This window comes from Mustela lutreola, chromosome 5, assembly GCF_030435805.1.
Source record: "Mustela lutreola isolate mMusLut2 chromosome 5, mMusLut2.pri, whole genome shotgun sequence".
NCBI lineage: Eukaryota > Metazoa > Chordata > Mammalia > Carnivora > Mustelidae > Mustela > Mustela lutreola.
The window spans coordinates 65,127,520-65,152,200 of NC_081294.1; the positions used below are offsets into that span (position 1 = coordinate 65,127,520).

Here is a 24,681-nt window from a genome sequence, read left to right on the forward strand (position 1 = left end):
CGTGAATGTAAATAAATTATATATATATATTGCTAACCCGAGTGCTACTTCTCTCTGGGAATGCCAGAGGTCAAGGCTAGTGGACACAGAAGGGCCACACTTGGGCTCTTTGGGAGTCCTGCATGACTGGAGACATGTGGGACCTGGGCCCTGGTCCAGCGAGGGTAGTTCCCAGATACTTCTTCAAACACAGGCCGTCTGGGCAAGGCGGCAGGCAACTGCAGTGACCAGGGCTGCACCTTTGCCGGACCCATCTTCCGACTGCAGGAAGGTGACCACACAGCGAGGGGCCAGCTTTCTCACTGTGGCTGCCACCAGGCTGGAAAAGCTGTGGGGAGGGGGACTGAGGTGAGCCCTGGCCAGCCAGATTCCCCCCAGGCCATTCCTCCCTGCCCATCCCAGCACCCAGACTCACTGGGGATGCAGCTTGTAGAGGGTCCCATCCACCCCTACGGTCACAGTCAGCTCTTCTAGGCCCCGGTTCTCACGGATCTTCTCCACTACAGCAGCCACACCCGCCCCACAGAGCTGAGCAGCCCGCTGGGACACAGCCTGGCACACCTCCAGGACCATCAGGGCATCATCTGAGGTCAAGGGCAGCCCCAGATCCTCCAGGATGGCTCGGACCTGCCTTAGAGCCAGGCTGTCACTGGAGGACAGGAAGGAATAGAACACAGAGAGCCAGGGTCCTACATTAGCTTTCCCACCTCATGAGTTCTCCGGAATGGACCTCCCACTAACCAGCATTTTACCCAAAGTGGGTAGATAGATTCTCTTGGGAGGTGGAAGGAGGCAATACAGGCCTTAGGCACCTTTCAATCTCGGAGAGAAACTTGGTCTTGAAGATGTCCCTGGTCTGAAGGCGCTGGGTCTGCTGGCCCCGGAAGAGAACTCCAAGGCTGGTCAAATGCAAGAGAATGTGGCGGACGATCTCCCCCAGGTACATGCCACTGATCATCTTCTCAAAGCTGCATGAAAGCACAAAGGTCAGGAGACCCTACCTGCTTCCATAACCAGTGCCAGCCACCACCAGCTGCCCCTGCCCAGCCCCACCCATACCTCTGCTTGCCAGGGTTGATGGATGCCTGGTCCACATTTGCATCAAAGCAGGTTCTAAGCAAGTCCAGAGAGCCATCATCCCCAAAGGCACCCCACTCCATATTGATGCACATATGGCCTGAGTCCCCAGCCACAGCTGCCACATTCCGAAGCTCCTCCATGTAGCAGGCATTGGTGCCAGTTCCTGCAGAGAGGCCAGACAGGGTGGAAGTCATTTACTGACAGATAAGACCCCTCCCTCTGTGCCCTTCCCAAACTGAGATGGCAAAATTTAGGCTCATTTCTGACCTCTCCATTTCCTCACACCAACAACTTGTCTTAATGTCCTGGTCTGCCTTCTTTCCCGACATTCCTTCTGCAGACCCTGGCAGCATCAACCCCTGTGGACCTCCTCTGCTTCCCCTACTAGCATCACCATCAGTGTATCTTCTGTGCTATGCCAGAGCACCCCTGGGAGATGTGTGAGAGCTCCTCCACTATCAGCAGTTGAGAGGCCCAAGCTCCCTGGACTAGCTTTCCAGATCTTTAGTCAAACTAGCAGGTTCTGGGGACATAGACAGGAATCAGATATGAAGAGCCCCATGGTGGCCAGGGCATGGGCAATAAGCAGCTAACATGATATTGCCTGTATGTACCCAAATAGAAGTGCAAAGAAGAGCATGATGGGAGCCTTGAGCATAGCTGAGTCTTCCTGCCTAGAGGGTCAGAGAAAGCTACAGACAGGAAATGATGTTTGGATTTGACTGTGAAGCCAGGAACACAGGAAAGGAATTCTAGGTAGAAGGCACATTCTGGATTAAGATACACCCTTTCTCTCCCCAACACATAGTTAGCTCTACACAAGTGGTCTCCTTATCAGCCCCACCTGGATTTCCTCTGACTAGTTTATTCATAAAGCAATCTAGGCATACCTCTCCTGAGCATCTCCCCACTCGGCTCTATGTTCAAGAAGCTCCCAGTTTCAAAAGGAGTCTGCCGTAAACCTCCTGACCTAGGATTCTGATGCCTAAAGAGCTATGAGAGCCATCCTCCTGCATCTAGATAGACATTCTTTAAGTCCCACTCATGTTAAGACCACTTCCTTTCTGATCTTAACCTTGTCATCCCATTGTGCAGAGTCAGATTCAGCTCTGACTGCCACATGCTGTCCTGGGCTTGATCCCCACTAAATGGTGGGTTTTGAGAAGATAGGTATTACCCCCATTTTTATGTGTAGTCTTCCTGTCCCTTCATCTAGCCTCTATCTGGCCAGAGGAGGAATGTTTAATAAAGACTTAGGATCTTGGACTACCGGAAGGACAGCCTCACAGCTCACTCTCTGTCCTCCACCCCAGCCTCTACCAAGTTCCAAGCACTGAGCGTGTACCACGGGCCAGGAGCTGTGCCACACTTTGTTCCCTCTCCTCTCACTCTCATGATTCTTGAGATAGCCATTGCTATTATCTCTGTCTTAGAAGGAAATGGAGGCTTTGGTGATTTGCCCACGGTCACACAGAAGTGGCAGAGCTAGTATTTCCACCCAAATCTGTATGACTCCAAAGCTCATATTCATTTAACAGAAAGGCAAATGAGGCTCAGAAAGCTTAAATGACTATGAATAGTATAGCTAAGCTGAGCAAAGTTCAGACACAGCCCATATGAGTGTTGCTGGGCCCAGCTGAGTCAGGTGGAAATCACGCCCCATCCCCAAGGCCAGAGGAACATCCAACCTGAGGAATCAACAGAAGGCAATGAATTAACATCAGGCAGTAGGAGCACAAAAGAACAGAGCCCTCCTCACCAACGATGAGGCCGACCTCACAACGGGAGTCCTCATAGCCACAGGACATCATGGTCCCCACCGTGTCATTGACAATGGCAACCACATTCAGCTCCACTGCCTGCACACAAAAGGATGCTGCTAGTTGCTGGGCAACGTGGTTGTCCTGGCAACCAGCGCTGGACCCAGAGGTCTCTACTACAGAGAGCCACCCACTCCACCCCCCCAGGTCAGGAAGCAGGAGACCCTCTGCTCCCTTCAAGTCCTGCCACAGCCCCAAAGCACCCCTGGAGGCAGACTCCTCACCTGTCTTCTCCCGATGGCTTCCCGCAGCAGACACACAACGTCTTGGCCCTCACAGTCGGATGCATTGAAACCCTTTGTCCAGTTTAGGAGGATGCCCTGGGGTGGGACAAAGGTGGGGTCAGAAGGTGAAGGCCCCTTGGAATCTCTCTCTCCCTCCCCAAAGCCTGTACCTCATCAGAAGCATATGCTATCCCCTCTCACCAAGCAGGATTCCATGCCCACTCTGCCACATGGCTGAGGGCCTTACCCTCTGCCCCCTCCTAACTCCCCAGGAGCCTTCCAGTGTAAAGAAACCTATTAATAACCATCCGACCTGTGTCTTCTATTATTAGTGCCAGAATGCTCAGATGGTCTGAGAGTCTGGACGTTTTAAGACGGCTGCCCAGAAGGAATGGCCCTTCATAATTGGGTTAGGAATGAACAGAGCTGATAAAATGAGTGCTGTGTCCGGGAAGGGGGAGGACAGAGAAGGCTCAGAGGTCCAAATGACAGACTATTCTGCTCTTTTAGAAAGAACTAGCAAGAGTCATTTGAGAGGAAGGAAACTGAGGAATTAGGGACAGAGCCATGTCAAAAAGAAATTCACTTGTGTATTCCAGATATGAGTGAAGGACAAAAAGAAAAGCTAGAACTTGGGACGCCTGGGTGGCTCAGTTGGTTGGACGACTGCCTTCGGCTCAGGTCATGATCCTGGAGTCCCGGGATCGAGTCCCGCATCGGGCTCCCAGCTCCATGGAGAGTCTGCTTCTCTCTCTGACCTTCTCCTTGCTCATGCTCTCTCTCACTGTCTCTCTCTCAAATAAATAAATAAAATCTTTAAAAAAAAAAAAAAAAAGAAAAGAAAAGCTAGAACCTAGAACACCCAGGCAGGATGGGAGGAGAGAAGACAGATAAGCCTTTATTGTGAGAAACTTGCCTTAAATTATGAACTTATTGATGGGCTTGACAATCTAGGACTATCCTTTTCTTTCTTTTTTTTTAAAATATTTATTTATTTATTTGATAGACAGAGATCACAAGTAGGCAGAGAGGCAGGCAGAGAGAGAGGGGGAAGCAGGCTCCCCGCTGAGCAGAGAGCCCGATGTGGGGCTCAATCCCAGGACCCTGAGATCATGACCTGAGCTGAAGGCAGAGGCTTAAACCACTGAGCCACCCAGGCGCCCCTAGGACTATCCTTTTCTAAGTGTGCTTTCTCAGAGAGCAGGCAGGGGGAGTTATTCTCCTGCTGTTAAAAAATGACAGCTCTGCCCAAAGTAAGAGCATGCAAAGCAGGTATGAAAATCTTTGGGGGGCACCTTGATGGCTCAGTCAGTCGAGTGTCCAACTCTTGATTTTGGCTCAGGTCATGATCTCAGGGTCCTGGGATAGAGCCTTGCATCTGGGCTCCATGCTCAGCACACCGTCTGCTTGAGATTCTTTCTCTCCCTGGCCCTCTGGCCCTCTGCCCTGCACTCTCTCTAAAATAAATCTTAAAAAAAAAAAAAAAGAAAGGAAAATCTTTGGGGCAGAAGATTTTAGACATACGAACTGACTCTTCTTCCTCCAACAACATTTCCTTTTATCCCCTGCCCTATGCAACCACAGCCAGAGTGCTGAATGCTCGTGTGAAACACAATAACTACAAGCCGGAGAGTAAGACGGCAATTAAAAAGGAGGGCTACTGTGGGGGAACCCAGATCGTAAGTAGCGCCAATACTTTCCTGCTCTCAGATGACAGACAGACCCCAGTCTGGGGAAGGGGAGCTGAGGCAACCTCAGAGCCAGGTTTTGGAGTTTCCTGAGACAAGCATTCTATACCTCTACCTGGACCATACCCTTATGGGTAGGAAGGAGACAGAAGAGATCTGAGTGATCTGACAGCAGAGGAGGTCTCTGTCCTCCTTCCCCATGGAGGGGAAGGTGAGTTGTAAAGGGAGGTGTTAAGAATCAAGAGAGGAAGTGTCAAGAGTCCTCACAGCTGGGGCCTAGGCATTTCCCGACTTCCCTGAGTGTCTGCGCATACACAGCAAAGGGTACTGTGCAGCTGAAAGGGGCCCTTACCTGGGGAAAGAGGCCTCCAGATAGATTATTATTAAGCCATCCCCCCCAAAAGAATGTGGGCTTAACACAGAAATTAAGTTCAGTTCTAGATAATGAATAGGACCCTGTTTTCTTCTTGCGCACATGATTTTGCATAATGAGTCCCACCTGCTTCTCACATCTTACAAGGAATAATCAAATGGTGCCAGCATGCTTAGTCTAGAGTGGGGCAGACCAGCAGAGAGACACTGCTGAATGCTTGATTCCAAAGGGCCACTGTGTAAAAGAAAGCCAAGTGCAGAAGCTGTGTCTGAGAGAGGTCACACCTGGAGCAGAGCCTAAAACTGCATAAAGTCTGGGTGGTGTAAAGAAGGCAGAGATTTTCAGGAAGAACATAGTGGATGATTTTAGGGGCAGCAAGCTCCTCCTCACTGAAGGCAGCTTTTTGGCAGAAGTTAGGGGTGTTGAGGAGGAGACTCTTGGGAGCTTGGACCAAAGTACGGGAGGAGCTGTCTTCATGACAGCCCTCTGGTGTGTGCACTGAGAAGTCCAGCATTCTTCTTGAAGGACATGTAGAGGTGTATGCTCAGTTGGTGCTGTGTCTAGATCTGTGTGTGCTGCTCTACCATTCCAGTCAGGCACCCAATACCAAGCCAGGCATGAGAGGTACACAGTAAGTTCAGGAAGGGGAGATAGGGCAAAGAAACCAGGCAGCCATAAGCCCTTTCACTAAACAGGAACTAATGCTGTTTCCTGCAGGTCTCCTAGATTGGTACACCAGGCCTGTGGAGTAGACAGTCAATGTGTTCCTTCATCAGCCCTGATCCGGGCCTACACTGCTCCCAAGTGCCCAGACCTAACCTGGCTCCATTTTCCTGCCCATTGGCAGCCCCCAGGCATATCCATAATCTTTTCCATCCTGGGCCTCATTACAGTCCTGGATTCCAGGTGAATTTACCACACCCCCTTCACCTGCACACACCATGTCCAGTGAAACCGAGGCTAGGGGCTGGCTCAGGCCAGCAGTTCTTCTGCCCACCCCCACCCCCAGCCCAGGATACTTGAAGCCCTCTCCCCAGCCTCCTGCCCATTCCATGAAGGGTATGAGTGTGTAAAGCCCTTGGGGATAGTTTCTCCTGGCCCTCTGTCCCTCACCTGGTCGAGGCCAAGCTGCCTGCATGGGAAGGAGAAGGTGAAACCCAGAGGGAGGCTCTGCCCACTCAGGCCCTGCTTCTGCTGAAAGTCCACAATGCAGTCCACGATGTGGTCGAAGAGCTGAGGTGCAAGGCAAGTCAGGGTGTGGCCCAGCCTGGGTCCTTCCCCGCCCCTGACATTAGGTCTAAGCTCTGGGTACCTGCTGTCCAGAGCCCTGGGCCACATACTCCGGGATGGAGTAGACCTGGCTGGTGATCTTCACACCTCCTTCTGTCACACGCACCAAGAGGACCCGAAAGTTGGTGCCCCCCAGGTCCAGGGCCAGGAAATCCCCACGTTCTGTGGAACAGAGATCCCCAGAGTCAGGACAAAGCACGTTCTGTGACCTCCATGAACCCATATCCCAGCCCCACACTCATGCCAGATCCTCACCAGTGCCATCAGGTGTGGCCCGGACATAAGTGGGCAGCATGCGGAGGGATGAGGCCTCCCCTCGGAGTCCCTTGACCATGGCCTCCCGCATCTGTGCCTGCACCACTGCCAGCTGCTCATGGTTCAACCGGAAAGGTGCCAGGGTCTCTTCCAGCAGGTGCCGGTGAGCAGCGAGGCGGGCAGCCACAGCAGTCACCATTGCCACACCCCGGCCACCCCCATCCACAGAGGGAATGAAGGAGACATCACATTCCGGGGCCAGGAGCATCACAGTCTCCTGCAGGATGCTGAGGAAACTACACAGACACAAAGCAGGCATACCTGGCTTGACACCTGACCCTGAACTCCAGGACTTGCTGAAGCCCTGGGCCCCATCTCTTCAAATCCCTTCAGTTCTAAGTCCAACTGTACACCAACCTTATGCCCAGTATCTCCAGTGCTCCCAGTGTCCTCAGAGTCCCCCTCCCTTGCATACCCGAAGAGAAGCATCTTTCCTCTCTTCTGACTTCTTCTGGCATCCCTTAGTCCCCATCTGACCTTACCCTGCCACTCATACCCACTGCCTTGCACACATGGAACTAGAGTGCCCTCTGGGTCTTAATGGAAAACACATTCTTGCTACCTGCTCACACAGGAAGTGTGTATTTCCAGTACCTGGGGTGTCGCTCAAACACTCGGCCTCCGGTAGCCACAGCAATCTGAAGCATCTGCAGCTCCCGGCTGTGCCGGAGGCGGGAGAGAACAGCAGCCAGGGCGGCGGCACAGAGCCGGGCAGCCCGAGTCAACACGGCTGCACACACGTACTGCACAAGCTTGGCGTCCGAGGCCCCCACACTCAGGCCCAAGTCCTGCAGGATGGCATGCACACGGGCTGCCCCAGCCAAGGGGCTGGAGGGACACAGGGTACTGCTTTGGGACTCAAGTAGCCCCAAAGCTCCCTGCCCTCCCTCAGCCCCATGGCTACCTGGGGGACAGAGCATCCTCCCCTCTCCCAAGCCAAGAAGCCCTTTGTTTAAGCCTACTGGCTTTTCTTACTTACTCCTCCATCTCAGCCACATGCTCCAGGAGGATGCTGCCTTGGGTCAGCAGGGCGGAGGAGGTGCAGCCATCAAAGAGGACCCCTTGTTGGGCCAAGTGAGCCAATACAAGCCTCACCAGCTCACCCAGGTACAAGCCCCCAATCATCTTCTCAAACCTACAGGTAGGAAGGGTGGCTGGACAGAGCTTTCCTTAAGCCCTTAGCCCACTTGGTCCCACCTCCAAGGGTCCCAAAAGAAGGATCATTTTCTTTGGGGTCCCCCAGACTGGAGGTTCCAGAAGCAATGGTTTCCCAGGAGATAGATGGGTGTTTATCCAGACCCGCTGCCCTCTCAGGCTTAGATTAGGTTCAGAGGGGCTTCTGGAGGACAGGGAACACTTTGCTACCCCCATCCCCAACACTGGTCAGGAATAAGGGAGGGCTATGGGTTGAAAATTCTGGGTTCTAGAATCTTGAGCCCTTCCTTCTTTGAGCATAGCCAGGGCCCCCTAAGATGCAACCTGGAAACCCTATGAGCAAGCAATAGGGAGGGGCCCAAGGGCCTGAGTTCAGGGACAGCAGCGAAGAAGGGAGCAGAAGAGTGATAGGCCCTAGAGCAGAAGGTCAGGCCACCTCTGGGCACCAGGATTCAGGGACTCTTGGTCCAAGGCATGGTCAAAGGTGGTCAGCACTGGTCCCAGGACCCCATCATCACTGAAGGAGCCCCACTCAACGCTGACGCAGACGCGGCCCCGGTCCTCATCCAGCACTGCCACATGCCTTGCCTCCTCCATGTAACATGCATTGGTGCCAGTGTCTGGCAGGGATGAATCCATCAGGACCTGCCCATCAGGTAGCGGTACCCCCGCACCCATCATCACAAACGGCCCATGGCTCACCTACAACAAGCCCGACCTCACAGGGCCCAAACCCTGGCTCGCAGCCCATCATGGTGCCCACTGTGTCATTCACCACGGCAACCACGTCGATGCTGTAGGCCTAGACAATGGAGAGGGCAGAGGTCATGGCTGACTTAAGTGGGTAATGCAGGGAACCTGCATGGCTTTGATGGAGGGGCCCTGGCCTTGATAGAGGTGCTCAGAGTCCATGAAACTCAATGTGTGTTCATGCCCACACATATACTCTCGGTCCTCCCACCCTACAGAGAATTTTCCTCCCATCCCACACTCCCCCTTGTCTCTTCCACCCTCTACTCAGGCCCTGGGGCTCTCAAAGGCTCCCGACCTCAGTCATCATCTCCAGAATACCAGTGCTCCCCACAGGACCAAGATGACTGTGAGCAAGCGCGGCACCTTGAAGACTGCACTGTAGGTACCTGACTCTCTAAGCCCCTCCTAGCCCTGAATTCCATCCACTAGCATCACAGTTAGTCCAGATGGATCCAGATCCACCTTTCTTTGGTATCCAAATGTTTGCACCTTTCTCTGAAAAACAGATCTTCCACCCCAACCCCAGCTTATGCATCTGGCAAACTCCTTAAAGCCCCTGCCTGAGTCCTAGTGTGCCCTTCCCATGCTACCAGAGTCACTGAACTACCTCCTTGACAGGGACAATCCTTTTTTGGAATGCTTTCCCTCTAGCCTGTGAGGTCCTTGAATACAGGATCAAGTCATTTCATCTATGTTTTGCCCCATGGTCCTGAAAATTTATTTGTCCTTTCTTAGCCTTTAGTCTCTTCACATATGAAGTGGGAATGGTAGCAAAAACTACCCTAGGTTAGACTGGATAAAGGATATAAATAGAAAAGGAAAGCAGGCCCTCCCAGAAGCACAGGCACAGTCTCTGTGTGCTGCCTTCCCATTGCCCCTGCCCCACTCACCCCCTGCCTCTTGATGGCATCTCGCAGCAACTGGACCACATCATGACCTTCCACACCACTGCACCTAAAACCTTTGGTCCAGGAAATAAGGGTGCTCTGGGGGCAGAAAACTTGGATCAATCCTCCAATAGCTTTCATGGGGCTGCAAACCTTCCACCCACTGTCCCCATGCCCACTCTGCCTCACCCTGTCCAGGCCAGTCTGGTGACAAGGGAAGGAGAAGCTGAACCCAAGCTGCAGACCCTTTTTGTCCATGGGGATTGCATCCAGGAACTCAGACAGACAGCGGGCAGCAAAGTCAAAGAGCTATGGGACAAATTAAGGTCTCAGCTCTGCCCACCAGAGCCCTAGCCACCCAGCCAGTTCCCAGAGCCTAGGCAGTGGGCTCTTACCTGCTGACCAGGACCCAGCATCACCTCTGGAGGGATCACAAACTCCTGACTCCAGGGCTCCATCCTATGCCCCTCATTGCCCACCAGGGTCACCCACAGAACACGCAGTGAGGCCCCTGTGGCCCCCAGCTCCAGCACCACAAAATCTCCTTGTTCTGGGGCAAACAGGACACAGAAAGGCATGCAGCTGGCAAGCCTCCCAGAAACATCCCCAAGGACTGCAAAGTCTCATTAAGGGAGCTTAGAGTTGGGATTCTTAATGGGGAAAGGGATAAGGAACTCCGTCCCCCAGATCAGAATTCTCTCCCTAGGCCTGGCCACCAATTTTGGTCTATGCCACCCACCAGTGCCATGTGGGGTGGACCCCACGTATGTGGGCAGCATCCGGACAGAAGAGGCAGGGCTGGCCTGCCCCCCCAGTGCGTGCTCCATAGAGCACAGGAGGCTGGCTTGGATCTGCCGTAGCTGTGTCTCCGTCACCTTGAATTGCTGTAGACACGCCAGCACCTGGGGAGAAACAGGCTAATATCTGGTCAGGAGCCCCATTGCCTAGCCAAGTTCTCTGAATTCAACCAGGACTGCCCCGCCAAGCTTGCTCCTCCCTTTACCAGTCCAGACCAGCACCTCCCTTAGCTTTCCCAGGAGCTGACTTGAGCCCTGCCTAAGCCCTGAGCCTTGCTGGTCTCCCCAACATGTGCCCAACCCCACTTCTCACTTCTTCATGCACCTAGGTTCTTTTGCTGCCTACACCTCATACTCAGTTCCTACATTCTCAGAAGGCTCCTTCCTGGAGGGGAGACCCACCTACCTTTTCCTTCTCCATTCTCTGGTGATTCCTTCTCAACATAGGGATGTTCCCTAGCCCTCCCATTTCTTAGAATTCAGGGTTTAGTGAGGCCATTCCTGTCATACCATTAATTCACTCTGGCTCCCCAGTACCCAGAGTTAAGCTGCTCAGTGAGTTGTCGTTCACCAAATGAGCAAAGAAACGAACAAATGTGGTATGAATTTCAAGTACATGTGCTTCGCTCTCTCAATCCACTTGAATCTGGAGCCTAAGTAAGCTCAGCTTGGGAGAACCCACATTCTGGAAGACAGTCCTCCTATCCGTCAGCCATCCTTCCCACAGGCATTGATTGAGTACCTATTAGGGGCCCAACACTATTCTAAGCACTACAAGTTGCATAACCCAGTGAGTTCTGTTCTTATCAAGCTCAGATTCCAGCATAGAGGCAGAAAATGAGGAAATAAACATGAAATATGATTCTGGTAATAACAGTCGCGCTTTTTTTTTTTTTTTTTTTTTTTTTTTTTTTTTTTTAAGGCAGGAACAGAAGTTTGAGAGTGACCAGGGGAGAAAAAGGTGTTTTTGGATATTTGATAATAAGTTCTCTCTGAGGAAGTGAACTAAACGAAGGAAGGGGACAAGCCATTTGAAGATCTGGGGTGGAGGATAAAGGGATTTTCTTCAGAGTGAGGGGATGGATTTGGGGGAAGGTTGGGCCAGGGGTGAATCTGAGTGATGGGAGGGGGTAGATAGGCAGAAAGCAGAAGATGGGATACCCAAGGGTCCTTTCCACCAGTAACTTACTGTGGGGGAGCTAAGAGGAGCCCCAGTACTCTACCTCTATGTGAAAGCTCCCCTAGATGACCTCCTGGCCAGTCCTTCAAAGAGATGCTAGCAGCCTCCCTGGGTTCCCTGGAGTCCCGAACTGAAGCTCTATTTCCTGGGCTTAGTTTTTCCCAGGTCCTCACTCCCTGTCCCACAGAAATTCCATTCCTATGACTCACTGTCCCACACTGGACCTGTCTGTAAAGTAACCACACAGGCATCTGAATAAGGAGGCAGAGGAGCCAGGGAGGAGAGGCTGTTCAGTCAGGGAGATGGGGGTGACTCAGTTCCACCTCTGCTTTAGAAAGAGAATGGAAAACAGATTCCTAAGGAGGCAAATGTTCCTAACTGGAGTGCCAGATGTTCAGTTCGATTTTTACATTATAGGAGATGCTTCTAGCAGCCATGCACACTAGGAAGGGTTATTCCTATGTTATGTTACAAATGAGAAAACTGAGGCTTAGAGAGGAACAGTCATCTGTATAATCCAAGCAGCTATTAAGGGACAGAGTGAGATTTGAACCCAGATCTGACTGAAGTGTTTCCACACAAATGTGAAGCCTTATAAAAACTAGCAATTTCAGGGATGCCTGGATGGTTCAGTCGGTTAAGCATCTGCCTTCAGCTCAGGTCATGATCCCAGGGTCCTGGGATCAAGTCCTGTGTTGGGCTCCTTACTCAGCAAGGAGCCTGCTTCCCCCTCTGCCTGCTGTTCCCCCAGCTTGTGTGCTCGCTTTCTCTCTCAAATAAATAAATACATACATACAATCTTTAAATTAAAAACAAAAACAAAACTAGCAATTTCACCTGAAAAGAACCCAAAGCTGATGAAGATTGCAGCGAAGAAACCCCATGGAATGAGAAAATTACATCTGAGTCTTCGCCCTGCCACTTTCCTGGCTGTGTGGCCCTGGAATAAGGCTGAGAAAATAATAATACTCAGAAGGCCCCTGTGTTCGCAATGCCAGGGACCATGTCATTTCTCACTTCTGTGGCCCAGCCATGAGTTGAATACAAAGGAAATGTTTACAGCAGGGTCTGGGGCAGAGACCGGACAAAGGTGAAGTGGGAGCATGAAATGCAGTGAGGAGTGATGCCCCCCAGTTTGGGCAATAAGCCAAGTCCAGCAGATGTCAGAACAAGCTGGAAAACTAAAGAAACTGCAGGGAATAATTCAAGAATCCTTTCATGGCTGCCTCCTCTATACAGGTCCTTTATCTCCCATTAGTTCACTTAATCCTCCAGGGGGTGGAAGGATTAGACTTTATTTTCTTCCATTTTACTGATGAGGAAACAGACTAGGAGATATGAAATGACTTACACAAGTGTTTCCTGTTTGATGGTGTGACATGCAAGGGTTTCTAAATCTTGGTCAAGATGACAGAAAAGAGAAACTCATTCTGAACTAACCCAAGGCACAGGGACTATGCTGAAGAATAACTTCCAAGTTGAGTTCAGCTCTGAAATCATCTGTGTGCCTGATTGCAGTGGCTATGTTGAAGGGAGGGAGATATGCAGGAGACTAGAGAAATAGGGGAAGGAAGTATCTTAAGAATATAGTCTTCTACCAGAAAACCCCAAAAGGGTCCTTGCTAGACTATGTGAACCCATTCAGGGTAGGGGCAGCATCCGTGCAACAAAGTGGCAAAAAGTAATACCTTTGCAACTGAAATACCTCAGCTCAAGCTCCTGTCATGAGTTAAAACTCATCAGTTCACCTCTCTAAGCCCCCTCTTTCTCAGCTGTAAAATGAGAAGATAATCCCCACCTTGCTGTTTGTTGTGTGAAGTCACAAAGGAAACAGCTACTAGATCAGATCTGAAAGGTTTGATAAACTAAAAGGGGCTGCATGGCTGTGAACTCAGGGCCCCATGGGCTGATCCTGCTCTTTGATAGCCTTAAATAGGCATGAATCAGAACCCCAGTGCTGAACTTACCAGCTCAGAGCTGTCTGAGGGGCAGGGCAAGCCCTCCTGGGAGCAACCAGGAGCTCCTTCCCTTTGCCGCAACCCTACTGGCCCAATGGAGTCCATGTGGTTCCACAATGGAGGGTGGCCACCTATAGGAGGAAAGGGACAGCCCAGGTGAACCACATAGTCTACAGGCCCTCAGAGGCTGTAGCCCTTAACTTTTGTCCTTGAGAAGAGGACGAGGAAGAAAGCTGTAGGCAGAGCTCAGAACCTCTGACCATCAATGATCCTTTAGTAATCAACCAGAAGGCCCCCATTTTCCATAAGCACATTTATTAACAGAGCACTGGGAAGGCTGGTTCCTAATCCCAATGCTATTTATTCATTCTGTCATTCATTTACATTTACCAGTTCCTGATGACTACTGTCCCAGATGCTGGAGTATAAAGCAGATGTAGGCTGGTCCTGAGGAATCTTACAGCCTTACCAACAATCACAGAACCCTTGACATAGTAACAGAGATGGACCTGCTACCGTGCTTGGGAGTTCAGGATGTTCTAGAGGTTTGGAACAAAGAGTGTGAGGTAACAAGGAGCCAAAGACTTGCTGGAGAAGCAGGTAGGCTGGACTATGGATGGCCTTTATGCCAAGCTATGTTGTACAAATTTCATTCTGAAGGGAGAAGTGGACAGGGATGGATCTGTACTTCAGAAAGGGGTTCCACTAGTGGTATAACTTTTATGACTTCTTTGAATTTTAGTTTTTTCATCTGGGAGGAAATAACTGCTTTTACAAGGTTGTTATAATAATTAAATAAGACTTGAAAAATGCTTTGGGAAATTTAATGTGCAACACAAGCATCAGCTCATGGGTGGGTTTTGGAAGGTACAGTGATGTAGAATGGAAAGAGCCGTATGCTCAGAGTTAAGGACCCAACTCTCCACAGAAGACCTAGCACCAGGTCTCCAAATGGGAGGCCCAATTTTCTTAATCTGCATAAATGGGGATCAATATATGTCAAAGAACTTTGTGGGGCAAATGAAATAATGAATGCAAAAGGACCTTGTGCAGAATGTACCTTCAGATTTATTTACTTGAATCTGAATTGAGCCTCAATTTCCTCCTCTATAACAGAACAAAAATTCAGTTCTTGTGAGGATTAAAGGAGTTAATGGTTTGCATACTGTAAAGAACTGTAGAAATGTTGTATTTTGCTAATTCAAGCTAGAGGTGGTACTGCTATTCCAAGAAATTCCCAAGGGAGCCTTCAGTGATTTAGGTGCCTTTCAGGAGTAAAGGAAAAGGGAAATGCAGTGAAGGCCCCAAGATGGGGAGAAGGGATTTGTCCACTGAATCAGTCTACCTCTCTTCCTGTAGCACAAGACTCCAGGGAAGAATACCTTCCCATCCCTGCAACCCTTGCCCATCCTCCATTCCCAACATGCCCATGAATTTGCCCTCCTCATGGTCAAATTGAGCTGCTGATTGTCCCATCCCAGTCTTTTCCTCAGTCCCTATCCCCTACTGTCCTCTGTCAGGCATGCAAAGCCATGAGCAATCTCTTCATTGCAAAATTCTTGTCTCTTGGCTTTCAACAACTAGTCTTTCCTGGGCCTCCTTCCCTCATAATCTTCATTACTTTTTCTCTCCACTCCCCTTTAGCAATGCCCCACCCCACCCCTGTTTCTGGTCATAGCCCTCTTCTCCACAGCCCTTTGTATCACCTTCAGGTTTTGATTAAAACCTCTGTTTCAGGTCTCCCAAATCCCTGTCCTGAGCCAAATCCCAAATTCTGATGGTCTGTTAGACATCCCTCTCCAGATGCTGGAGAAGCTTCTCAAACTCCATAGTCAAAGACACATTCATTTTCTCCTTCACTTTTTCCCCATGATACTCTTCCTGTCCTCCGTCTTAGCTGGAGGCATCAAGGTTGCTCACTCACACAGCTATTTGGGTGCCTGTCTACAACCCTGACTCTCACCTCTCCTCTATGCAATCAGGTCTGAGGCTGAAAGAGCTAAGAACAGAAAGTGCTCTCCCACATATCCCCTCTTCCCACTGCCACCGCCCTAGACCTTCTTCCCATCTGATTATTCCAACAACCTCCTAACTGATACTGTCCATCTCCCTGGCCAACAACTCCCAACACATCACCAGAATAACTGCACAAAAATAGATATTTCTACTTTCCCCAGCTCTATCTCCCCTAAGATAGGAGGTAAACCTTCACATTGTGGTATTTCCCTTTGCAGGGGGGGGAGGGGTCTGAAACTCTTTAGCATAGCTTTGCAGGCCCCAAGTTTCCTCTCTTGCTACTCTCCCTCACACTCCAACCACACTGACTACAAGTTCGCCCTGTCTCTTGCTATCCAGCCTTCATTCACGGTTTTCCTCGAGTCTGGAACCACTGGTCTGAGTCACCTGCATCTTCATCCCAGCACAGGGTTTGACATAGTGTGCTAATACAGCTTTGAAAAATTTGGGGGTGGGGGGTGTGGGAGTGGGGCTCTTATTCAGAGAACTAAGAAATCAGTTTCCAGCAAATGTCTTCAAAATCCTATATATCTCATTTCCAAATCTGTCAAATAGGAATGTTAACTTCCTGAATGTTACAGGTTTGTTTCAAGGATAAAACAGGGTAACCGAGACAATTATAATCTTAGGAAAGGGCTAGCCACTACACACCGAGTACGCTTTCACTCTCCTTTTGAGGCCCAGCTCACTCAATCATTCTTTCATTCATTTACTCTTATTCATTCACTCTTCTATTGGACATTTATCTGGCATTTCTACATGCCAGAGACTGTGAAGCTTCCTCCAAGAAACCTCAGTATTTACACTCCCAGTAAATGTACTCATATCTACCTCTTCCAGCTGAGCCCAGTGGGGAGGGACAGGTCTCCCACATCACTAGATTCTCAGATCTCAGCTGGGGTCTGCACATGTTTAAGTTGGCCTCTTAGCTTAACTCAGCTGAATCAGATACATGAGGTGAGTCTTCCTTCTGAGAAGGATCCCAGGGACTCCTGCCAAGGATGAGAGCTATCACTGAGGAACAGCTGGCTTAGTCGTTCCAGGCTCTACTCTGCTAGCTTGGGCCAAGCTGGAGAGATGGTGAGGGGATGGACCTGAAGTAAGTAGAAGAGGGTCTTACCCGGGAGAAGCAGCAGTTGTTCACTTTCTTCAGGCTTGAGCTCTTCTCTCGCAATGTTAGGCATCCCACTGACCTGGTTTGCACCCAAAAATGAAACTCACAGGTCACCTGAGTTATAATGTCCCACGCTCTTTCTTGGCCACCACTATCTAGACATCAGTTAATTCAGGAAGATGCACTTCCTTCTGAGTCTGCCCTAAGAGAAGTCCAGGGCAGGCAGGGCTATGGTGCAAACTTAAGCAAGATAACTGTACGAAGCTGGAGCCCTGAACTAGGTCAAGGACCCTGGGACATCCCCTCTCTAATACTGGGAGCCCCACCCACTTTACAAACAGTAAACTCAAGAGTCTGAGTTTGGAGGTGATGGCTCACCTGGAAAGATGGAAGAGGCTAGCATGAGAAATATATAGTACAATAGACAATCTTCCAAAATGTTCAAGTACTAACGAGCAAGAGGCAATGTGGAACATAAGAGGAAGAGACTAACTCTGCCCTAGAGTGGGCAGGGCAAATTAAGGAAGCTGAGCCATGAAGAAAGACTAGCAGTATGCTGGCAGAGGTAATCCTTCAGAGAGAGAAGAGCCTGTGCAAAATCTTGGAGCACAAGGCACCTTTATGGTATGTGGTTCAGCTCCAAAGACCTAAATAAAGATACATGTAGGTGAGGATATATGATGGGAGAGGTACCAGCCAGACTGTGGAGTCTAGCCTTCAGATGGTAGGCCAGGGAGGGGTAGAGGGGGTGTAGGTTCATACCCTGGATCTTCTCTACCAGAAGGGGAAGGGTAATCTCAGGCTACAGTAGAGTTGTTTGCTCCCACAAAGCTGATTTTCCCCCAGTCTTCTTGAATGCATAGAACCTTGTGGCATCACTATGACCACTGCTATGGTCTGAATATTTATATCCCCCTCCCCAACACCAAAACAAATTTTGTTGAAAACTAATGCCCAAAGTGAAGACTTTAGTAGATTGGGCCTTTGAAAAGTGATTAGGTCATAAAGGCAGAGCCTTAACAAATGGGGTCAGCGTCCTCATAAAGAGGCCCCAGAGAGCATCTTTGCCCCTTCTGCAGCATGAGAGGATACAAGAAGTTGGCAGTCTGCAGCCTGGATTGGAAAAGGGCCCTCACCCAACCATGCTGGCACCTTGATTTGAGTCTTCCAGCATCCAGACTGTGAGAAATTTTCGTTGTTTATAAACTATTCAATCTGTGGTATTTTGTTATAGAAGTCTGTAAAGACTAAGATACCCACCATGATAGGAGACGACATACTGTATTAATTTTCATTTCTGGGAAATTGGTGAGCAGGTATTTTAAAGTTTGGGCTACCTCATTAGCAGTTAACCCTACCATTGTCTACAGACAGAACATGGCCTCCATATGACACCAGGATGGAGACCAGGGACAGTGGCTCTTGTATTATTTTTGGCACGACTGGCCTAGAAACATGCCAGATTATCAAACCTGCTGCACATTTCACTGGGTATCAATCAGACATACAGGCTCTGAAAGACAGGAAATTGGTGGTGGGGATAGGGAGGACACCCATAACAGAATATCCTGCCTAGCCTGGGGCTCTAGTCTCTCTCAGCTTTGTCTAGTTGGCAAAGAATATGGAACTGAATGTGATTCATGCTGACAGTCAAGAGTCCACAGTCTTCTGGGCCAGAGTAAGGATATGTTCCTGACAAGTAATGCCAGGGTTTTTTAAACCATGTTTCTGGAAGTCCTGTATCTATTTCCCCAGGAGAGGGGTCCCTAGGTAGAGTGTCAGGGAAGGTCTGTGTCAGCGCCTATGGAGGGTAGAAGTGCCTTGGGCTTAAATTCTATGAGCAGCTAAGACAACCCCGGATGTAGCAGAGGTGTAGTAGTGGCCAGCAGTTCACTTCAGATGCCAGATGGCACTGACCAACAAGGAGGACAAACCCTGACAAGCCTCCTTCATAGCCCCTTAGTACCAATCTCCAGCTGTCCAGAAGGAACTAAGGAATGGGAACTGGTGGTCAGTGAAAGGTGGGTTGCAGCCAGGGTTAGGCTAGAAGCCAGGCTCTCCCTCCTCTGAGCTATTCACAGGCTTGCTTCTCACAGCTGACAAAAGCCCTCAATAAGTTCCCCACCATTCCTTGTACACCCTTTTACCCCAGGTATGCCTTGCAGATCTTCTACACCCATCAAGCTGCTGCTTACTGTAAGTCTTTGTTCATGCTTATTTATCTGGAATAGCCACCCCCCCCTTTGTTCTCTCCAGCCTTTTCACCTAGTTTTTCCTTACCCTTTAAAGTAGACTTCAGTCACTGCCAATGCTGTGGAGCCTTCCCTGATGAGTTCCTCTTGGCTCTGACCCTGGCTGAGTGTGGTCTATTGATCCCAGTGTCTTGGATTAGCTTACATCATTGCATTGACAACAGTCTATTTAAAATATCTGTTTAGGGGCACCTGGGTGGCTCAGTTGAGCATCTGACTCTTGATCTCAGTTCAGGTCTTATCTCAGGGTTGTGAGTTCAAGCCTTGCACTGGGCTCTGTGCTGGGTGTAAAGTTTACTTAGAAAAACAAACAAACAAACAAACAAACAAACATCTGTTTATGTGTTTGTCTTCCCCCATTATATGGTGGGCTCCCAGAGAATGTTTCTTGCTCATCTTTGGAGTTCCAGGGCCCACGATCCAGACCTGACATGTAACAGGTATCGGTTTAATTTTTGTTAAATTGAAGAACCACAACTTCAACAGTCCAGGGCTTTTGTAACTGAGAAGAAATACGTAAACTCTTCCTGCCTTCCTGGTGCATATGGCTTCAGCAACCTTTCCACTCTGAGTTTGTACGGTTTGTACATTCTTCTATCTTCCCATTGGTACTACCATCCACTACCTGCCTTCCCTTCAGCCCAATTTCTATTAAATCAGCTTGGGATCAAAACTGCTGTGCTTTGAGTAGAGAGAATGAGCCCATCCAAACTTGAGTTTCCACTGAGTTTTGGGACTCAAGTGGGAGGTAAGAGGTAGTGAGTAGTGAGGTGCACAGAGCATCAGTTCTAGTGTCAAGCACACCTAGGTTCAAATCCCATCCCATTTACCAGCTGTATGACTTTAGGCAAATCTATTCACATCTCCAAGCATAAAACATAGAGACTAATTTCTCCATAGGATTTGCCTTAGTTTGGGTTTCCCTGGAGGCAGACCTAATGTGCATGCAAATACCTTAACTGGGAAGCAATCAGGCCAGGGCTAGGATTAGGGTGATGCATGTGAAGTGCCTAGCTATAAAATATAGAGGCCTTCTTACCTTCACGTTAAGTACCCACTCTGCCCTAAAGTACCCTAGACTGAAGGCCCCTCATCCTAGTCCCAACCCTGATCTAGAAAGTACTGACAGGGTAGTTAGAAGTGAGGTAGGAAGGGAAAAAAAAAACAAACAATAGTGCATATATAATTAAGTTGCTGCTGGCAGCTATTGAGGTTCAATCCCACAGAGGACCTCTTAGAATTCTGGTGGAGAATGCACCCACCTAAGAGGTAAGGAGGCTCAAATATTTACCCCCCAACTTCCATTTTTCACTGGCTGAAGACTGCCTCAGGGGCCTCAGTCCTGGCACTCCCTGCCTGACCACACAGAAGTCTAGAGATGTCCTAAGGCATAGAGCTGCAAGTTCTTGCAATAGGACATTGTGGGTATGTAATAGAATGGTGAATACCCAGGGGAAATGCGCAAGCCACAGCCTCTGCTGGAAGGCTGTTGTAAGGATGAAAGGAAATTACACAACCACAATGCCTAACACAGAGAACTCTTCTTCTCTTTCCCAATTTATGGTAATAGCTTGTGAAGTTCATGGAGATTTCCAGCTCTTCAAGAGTTGGAAACACCAGCAGAACTGCTTCCCATCTTTCAGAAGAAGCAAAACCAAAACACAACAAAACCCCAAATCTAAGGTCCTAGGTGAGCTCTAAATGCCCAGGACCCAAAATTGTTGTGGAAGGCTGGTAGTCAATGAAGCTAATGCAGTCAAAGGCTCACTCCTCTAAGAATGGTTTCCTCTTCCATCTGCTCCCCATCTCTTTCTGGCTTTTTTATCCCTCACCCAAACACTACTTATGACATACAAAACTAGCACCATATTCATAACTGCTGCCACTTACTCATCTTCTTCATGTGACAGATACTGTGCCTTTATACCCATTAGCTTAATCCTTAGAACCCTGTTAAGTATGATTTCCCCATTTTATGGACAAGGAAACTAAGTCTCAGAGGGATTAACCCATGTCAGAAGCAGGATTTCAGTCTCAGGCTGACATGATACTCTTTCCGCTGACTTTTTGTCTCTTCATTCTCACTAATGCCCCTCCCACAGGACCACAGGCACAAGGCACATGGAGAATAAAACAAACAGCCTTTATCGAAGCCATGTTCTAGAGAGACTGCCCAATTATAAGCTAAAAAATGCACTTTCTAGAATCAGCCTTTTCCTTTTCTTCTCTTCAGGCAAAGAGATAAACATACCATCCCATTTATAATGTTCTACCCTCCAACAAACTGCCATTTAATGAGAGAGACTAGTGAGAATTAAGTTGATGGGACAGAACTAATAAACTACTTTTGGGTTAGAAGGAAGACAGGAAAATAATCAATACTAGAGCCAAAGTAAAGCATTTTCTTTAGGACTGAATATGAGGGGCACTGTTATCTCATTGCCATGGACCAAAAAGTGGCTTCATTTATTCCCCTGAGCCTTTCTTTGTTTCCTCACCTGAAAATTAGAGGATACTACCTACCTCACAGGGTTGCTGTGAGGATTAAATGTAAGTACATACATTACCCAAACCATAGTAGTTCCTCAAAAAAAATAACACCTGTTCTTTATGTGATGCTGGCCACAATGTCAGTGCCCTGCAACACCAGAACATGGAAAAAATCAGGAGCCTGCCATCTGGCCTTCTTTTAACTCAAAAAGCTTGTGTGCAATGGCATAGGCAAGAAAAGTATCTTAGGGGCATCTGGGTGGCTCAGTTGGTTAAGCGTCTGCCTTCAGCTTGGGTCATGATCCTGGGGCATCGGGCTCCCTGCTCAGCAGAGAGCCTGCTTCTCCCTCCCCTCCCTGCTCATGCTCTATCTCTGTCTCTCTCTCAAATAAATAAATAATTTTTTTAAAAAGTATCTTAAAGGACCATTTGGTGCTTGCCATTTTAGCTATCTCTCTGAACCCCTCTCCCCAGTCTAATACCTATCTCATTTTCACCTTAAAATCAAGAAAATTTGATGAATCAGAAGTTAGTAGAGTCTGAGTGATATCCCTATTTATCCTGTCCCAGGATCCTTTCCTGGTCAGCAGCCACCTCCCACAGACTTTTATTACATCTTCAAATCAGCTTGGGCCAAAGCTAGCTTTCTTAACATCCTTGTTTGGGTATCTCCTTCAGGTAGTTGCTTCTGCTGTTCGACATCCTCTCATCTTTGAAGTCTGCAAGTACACTGCAGATAGACCACATCTTGTTATGCACTGAAAGCTCCTGGGCAATGTGGTCAAGTACGTGCACTCCTCTACCAGTAACATACTGAAATAGGGATGTTATTTCCTGGTACTGCTATGACCTTTGACAGCAAGAGAACTAATCTTGGCTTTAATAGATGAATATGCCTGGTATCCCCACTGGTTAATCTAGGAAGAAAAATAATTGCACAGGAATTAGTAACAGAGCATTCACTTACAAATTCCTGGTAAGAATGGCAGGAGATACCCCTCAAAGGTCCTATGCTCTGGCTGAGAACTGTTAACTAGGTGAAGCAGCAAGATGAAGTAACAGGTTGCTGAATGATAGGGATAGCAAAATAAGAAGTAGGATTTGATGCCTTGGCACTTTCCACAGTGATGTCAGAAAAGGTCAAGGGAGTAACCGTGCTCAGAAATGTGCACTATACATTCAGTGAATTTAGGCAGTATGTCAAAGTCAGAAAAGGTCAAGGGAGTAACCGTGCTCAGAAATATGCACTATACATTCAGTGAATTTAGGCAGTATGTCAAAGACCAGTAATGGCATTAATTTGGAAACATGTAATTTAGCTCCACAATTTAAATACTCCCACCCCAAAACCTGCAACACCGAGGGGAAAAATGGAAGATCTCCATCTTATTGAAATAAGATTTCATACAAACATAAATATATTTAAATTTTCTTTTAACTATAAGTGAATCCAGACTGTTATAAAACAGAATACTATACACAATCGTCTGTATAGCTTATAGAAAACATCAAAACAAGAATGCTGAGTGGATGCTGGTGATGAAAACTGCAGGGCCAAAACTTGCTCAACAATGAAACAGGGGCCACTAAAACTTAATGACCATGGCCCACCCCTACTGCTAATGGTTTTGTCAATGTCTGGACCCTAGAAATTCAGGGTTTTCTCCTTCTTCCTCTGCCTGCTTTGGTCCGTGTCCGGCTACCTGGCCGGACGGTAAGTTGCTTTTTAAAGTCCACTAAGCAATCTGTGGCTTCTGAAATGGAAACAAAAGACTTGATGGGAGACTCATTTAAGTCGAGATGTGCAAGGGAACTCTGCATCTCTTTGCTGCAGCCTGCCTCTTCCATCATTGGTGAGGGCACCCTAAAGAGAAGGGGGGAAAATTCAGAATTCAATATATACCTACTAATAAGCACTAAGTATGTATCATGCATTATACCAGAGGCTTCTACATACATTATTAGTTCATATAATCTTTGTAATAATCCAACCAGGTAGGTATTATCATTCCCCTTTCACAGATAAGGACATTGGGTAAATCATATTACCCAAAGTCACACAGTGAGATACTGAGAGAATGAGAAGTCAGACCTAAATTCCCAAACTTTTTTTTTTTTTTAATTATTTTTTTACCAAATTCCCAAACATCTTGAAATCTAGGTCAGAAGACCAGGGTTAGGAGAAAAGAATAAATCACAGCTTTTGTTCTGCCTGTTTTAACGCCATGAAACTGAACTAGCCATCCAATTTTTAGCCTAGATATGGGGGGAGGGTAGCACACACAGAGGTCACACAGTTCCATGGTGATTTCTACCTTCAATAGTTTGAATATCACACTATACACAGGACCCAGGACAAGGCCTGTACTTTTCTAGAACTACTGACAGCCATACTTCAGTGTATACCCCAATTCACCTGAAGCCTGCTGTCTCTGAAGACTTGATCTTTATTTCTGCATCTATAAGAGAGAAAAAGTAATAATGTTAATAGTGTTATAATCATACCACTTCTCACTGCTCATGTGCTTTCTGTGTTCTGGGCACTGTTTTTCATCAGTCTTAAACAAGTAGCTCAGATCCCCATCCCCAAACCCATAAAATATGAGTATTAGCACCCAACAGGCTCAGCTGCAAAAGTATCAAGGTGAACACTTTTGAATGAACAACCTCTGAATAATCTACTTCAAATCTGGACTTGAGGAACAAGGAGTTGCCAAGAGAAATCTGCCACCTGCAGAGATTCACAACATGCTGATCTAGAAGCAGCAGGCTATAGGGCTTGGAGAGGCTGCCTTTTTATAGTCATCAGAAGGCAAAACAGATTTGCTTAGTGGGAATGAACTGTTAGAATGAGAAGGTAAGCAATCTCACCAGGCTTAAGCAAAAGCTCCTCTTCCATTTGCATCTAGTGAAATTTAACAACAGCAACTAATAACAATAATAATAGCAGCTAACATTTATCAAGAGCCTACTTATGCCAGGGAGTATGTTTGGAACTTTACTAGATATAATCCTTAAAATCTATGAAGTTGGTATTGCTAACTTTATGCAATGCTCATAACCAATCCACTCTACTGCTCCCTAAATACTAGGCACAAAGAGACAAAGTTACTTCCTACAATCCCTCTGGAATGCAGGTTGGGGCAAGTAATAAATGATGCACAAAACATTAGGAGAAGGCAGAAATATCTGCATGTCTAGTTTCCCAAGTCTGTTCCTTTGGAAGGTATCTGGGGCTGTGTCATTCCCCTGTTAATTTGGAATTTTTTTTCCCTTAACAGGAAGTCCT

The 24,681-nt window shown here is 48.1% G+C and overlaps 2 protein-coding genes and 2 long non-coding RNA genes across 12 annotated transcripts in view; 2 read left to right on the top strand and 2 right to left on the bottom strand.

Annotated features, from left to right (window-relative positions):
* Positions 1–6: 6 nt before the first annotated feature.
* HK3 (hexokinase 3) lies at positions 7–17,141 on the bottom strand. 4 transcript variants are annotated; one of them, XM_059174390.1, is made up of 20 exons: positions 17,029–17,112; positions 16,657–16,729; positions 13,530–13,651; positions 10,325–10,502; positions 9,981–10,135; positions 9,775–9,894; positions 9,589–9,684; positions 8,648–8,747; positions 8,382–8,565; positions 7,770–7,925; positions 7,385–7,618; positions 6,731–7,026; positions 6,498–6,637; positions 6,299–6,418; positions 3,125–3,220; positions 2,840–2,939; positions 1,060–1,243; positions 813–968; positions 416–649; positions 7–328 (listed from the first exon to the last, which is right to left on the bottom strand). In XM_059174390.1, exons 2-20 carry the CDS (start codon positions 16,718–16,720, stop codon positions 184–186), a joined length of 2,880 nt encoding a protein of 959 aa, XP_059030373.1. In that variant the 5' UTR covers positions 16,721–16,729; positions 17,029–17,112; the 3' UTR covers positions 7–183. The 4 variants fall into 4 exon arrangements, with proteins under 4 accessions (XP_059030373.1, XP_059030376.1, XP_059030372.1 ...); XM_059174393.1 differs by lacking the exon at positions 13,530–13,651 and having other exon boundaries at positions 10,325–10,487; positions 17,029–17,141; XM_059174389.1 differs by lacking the exon at positions 17,029–17,112 and having other exon boundaries at positions 16,657–16,932.
* Positions 8,483–15,158, top strand: LOC131831962 (uncharacterized). Its single transcript, XR_009353879.1, has 3 exons — positions 8,483–8,601; positions 8,967–9,076; positions 13,914–15,158. It is a non-coding gene; the product is annotated as an uncharacterized LOC131831962 (long non-coding RNA).
* Positions 17,142–17,214: 73 nt separating the features above from the next.
* LOC131831961 (uncharacterized) overlaps positions 17,215–24,681 on the top strand; it is a 42,557-nt gene continuing 35,090 nt past the window's right edge. The window contains exons 1-3 of one of the 3 annotated variants that reach the window (XR_009353876.1): positions 17,215–17,831; positions 18,803–18,846; positions 22,071–22,177. This is a non-coding gene — a long non-coding RNA (uncharacterized LOC131831961). The remainder of the gene's footprint in view (positions 17,832–18,802; positions 18,847–22,070; positions 22,178–24,681) is intronic. The other 2 variants (XR_009353878.1, XR_009353877.1) reach the window with 2 other exon arrangements.
* UIMC1 (ubiquitin interaction motif containing 1) overlaps positions 22,810–24,681 on the bottom strand; it is a 167,316-nt gene continuing 165,444 nt past the window's right edge. For all 4 annotated transcript variants that reach the window (XM_059174397.1, XM_059174398.1, XM_059174400.1 and 1 more), the window contains 2 exons: positions 23,809–23,851; positions 22,810–23,256 (listed from right to left, as the gene is read on the bottom strand). In XM_059174397.1, coding sequence (XP_059030380.1) covers positions 23,046–23,256; positions 23,809–23,851 — 254 coding nt within the window. In that variant the 3' untranslated portion in view covers positions 22,810–23,045. The remainder of the gene's footprint in view (positions 23,257–23,808; positions 23,852–24,681) is intronic.

What these genes read in the sequence shown, in the direction of transcription:
- HK3 (XM_059174390.1), bottom strand. Translation starts at nt 16,720, where the DNA reads ATGCCTAACATTGCGAGAGAAGAGCTCAAGCCTGAAGAAAGTGAACAA. An exon ending in CTGAATCCTGGTGCCCAGAG is followed by an intron (nt 7,926 to 8,381) that starts GTGGCCTGACCT and finishes TCCTACCTGTAG; the next exon opens with GTTTGAGAAGATGATTGGGG. An exon ending in ATCAACCCTGGCAAGCAGAG is followed by an intron (nt 969 to 1,059) that starts GTATGGGTGGGG and finishes GCTTTCATGCAG; the next exon opens with CTTTGAGAAGATGATCAGTG.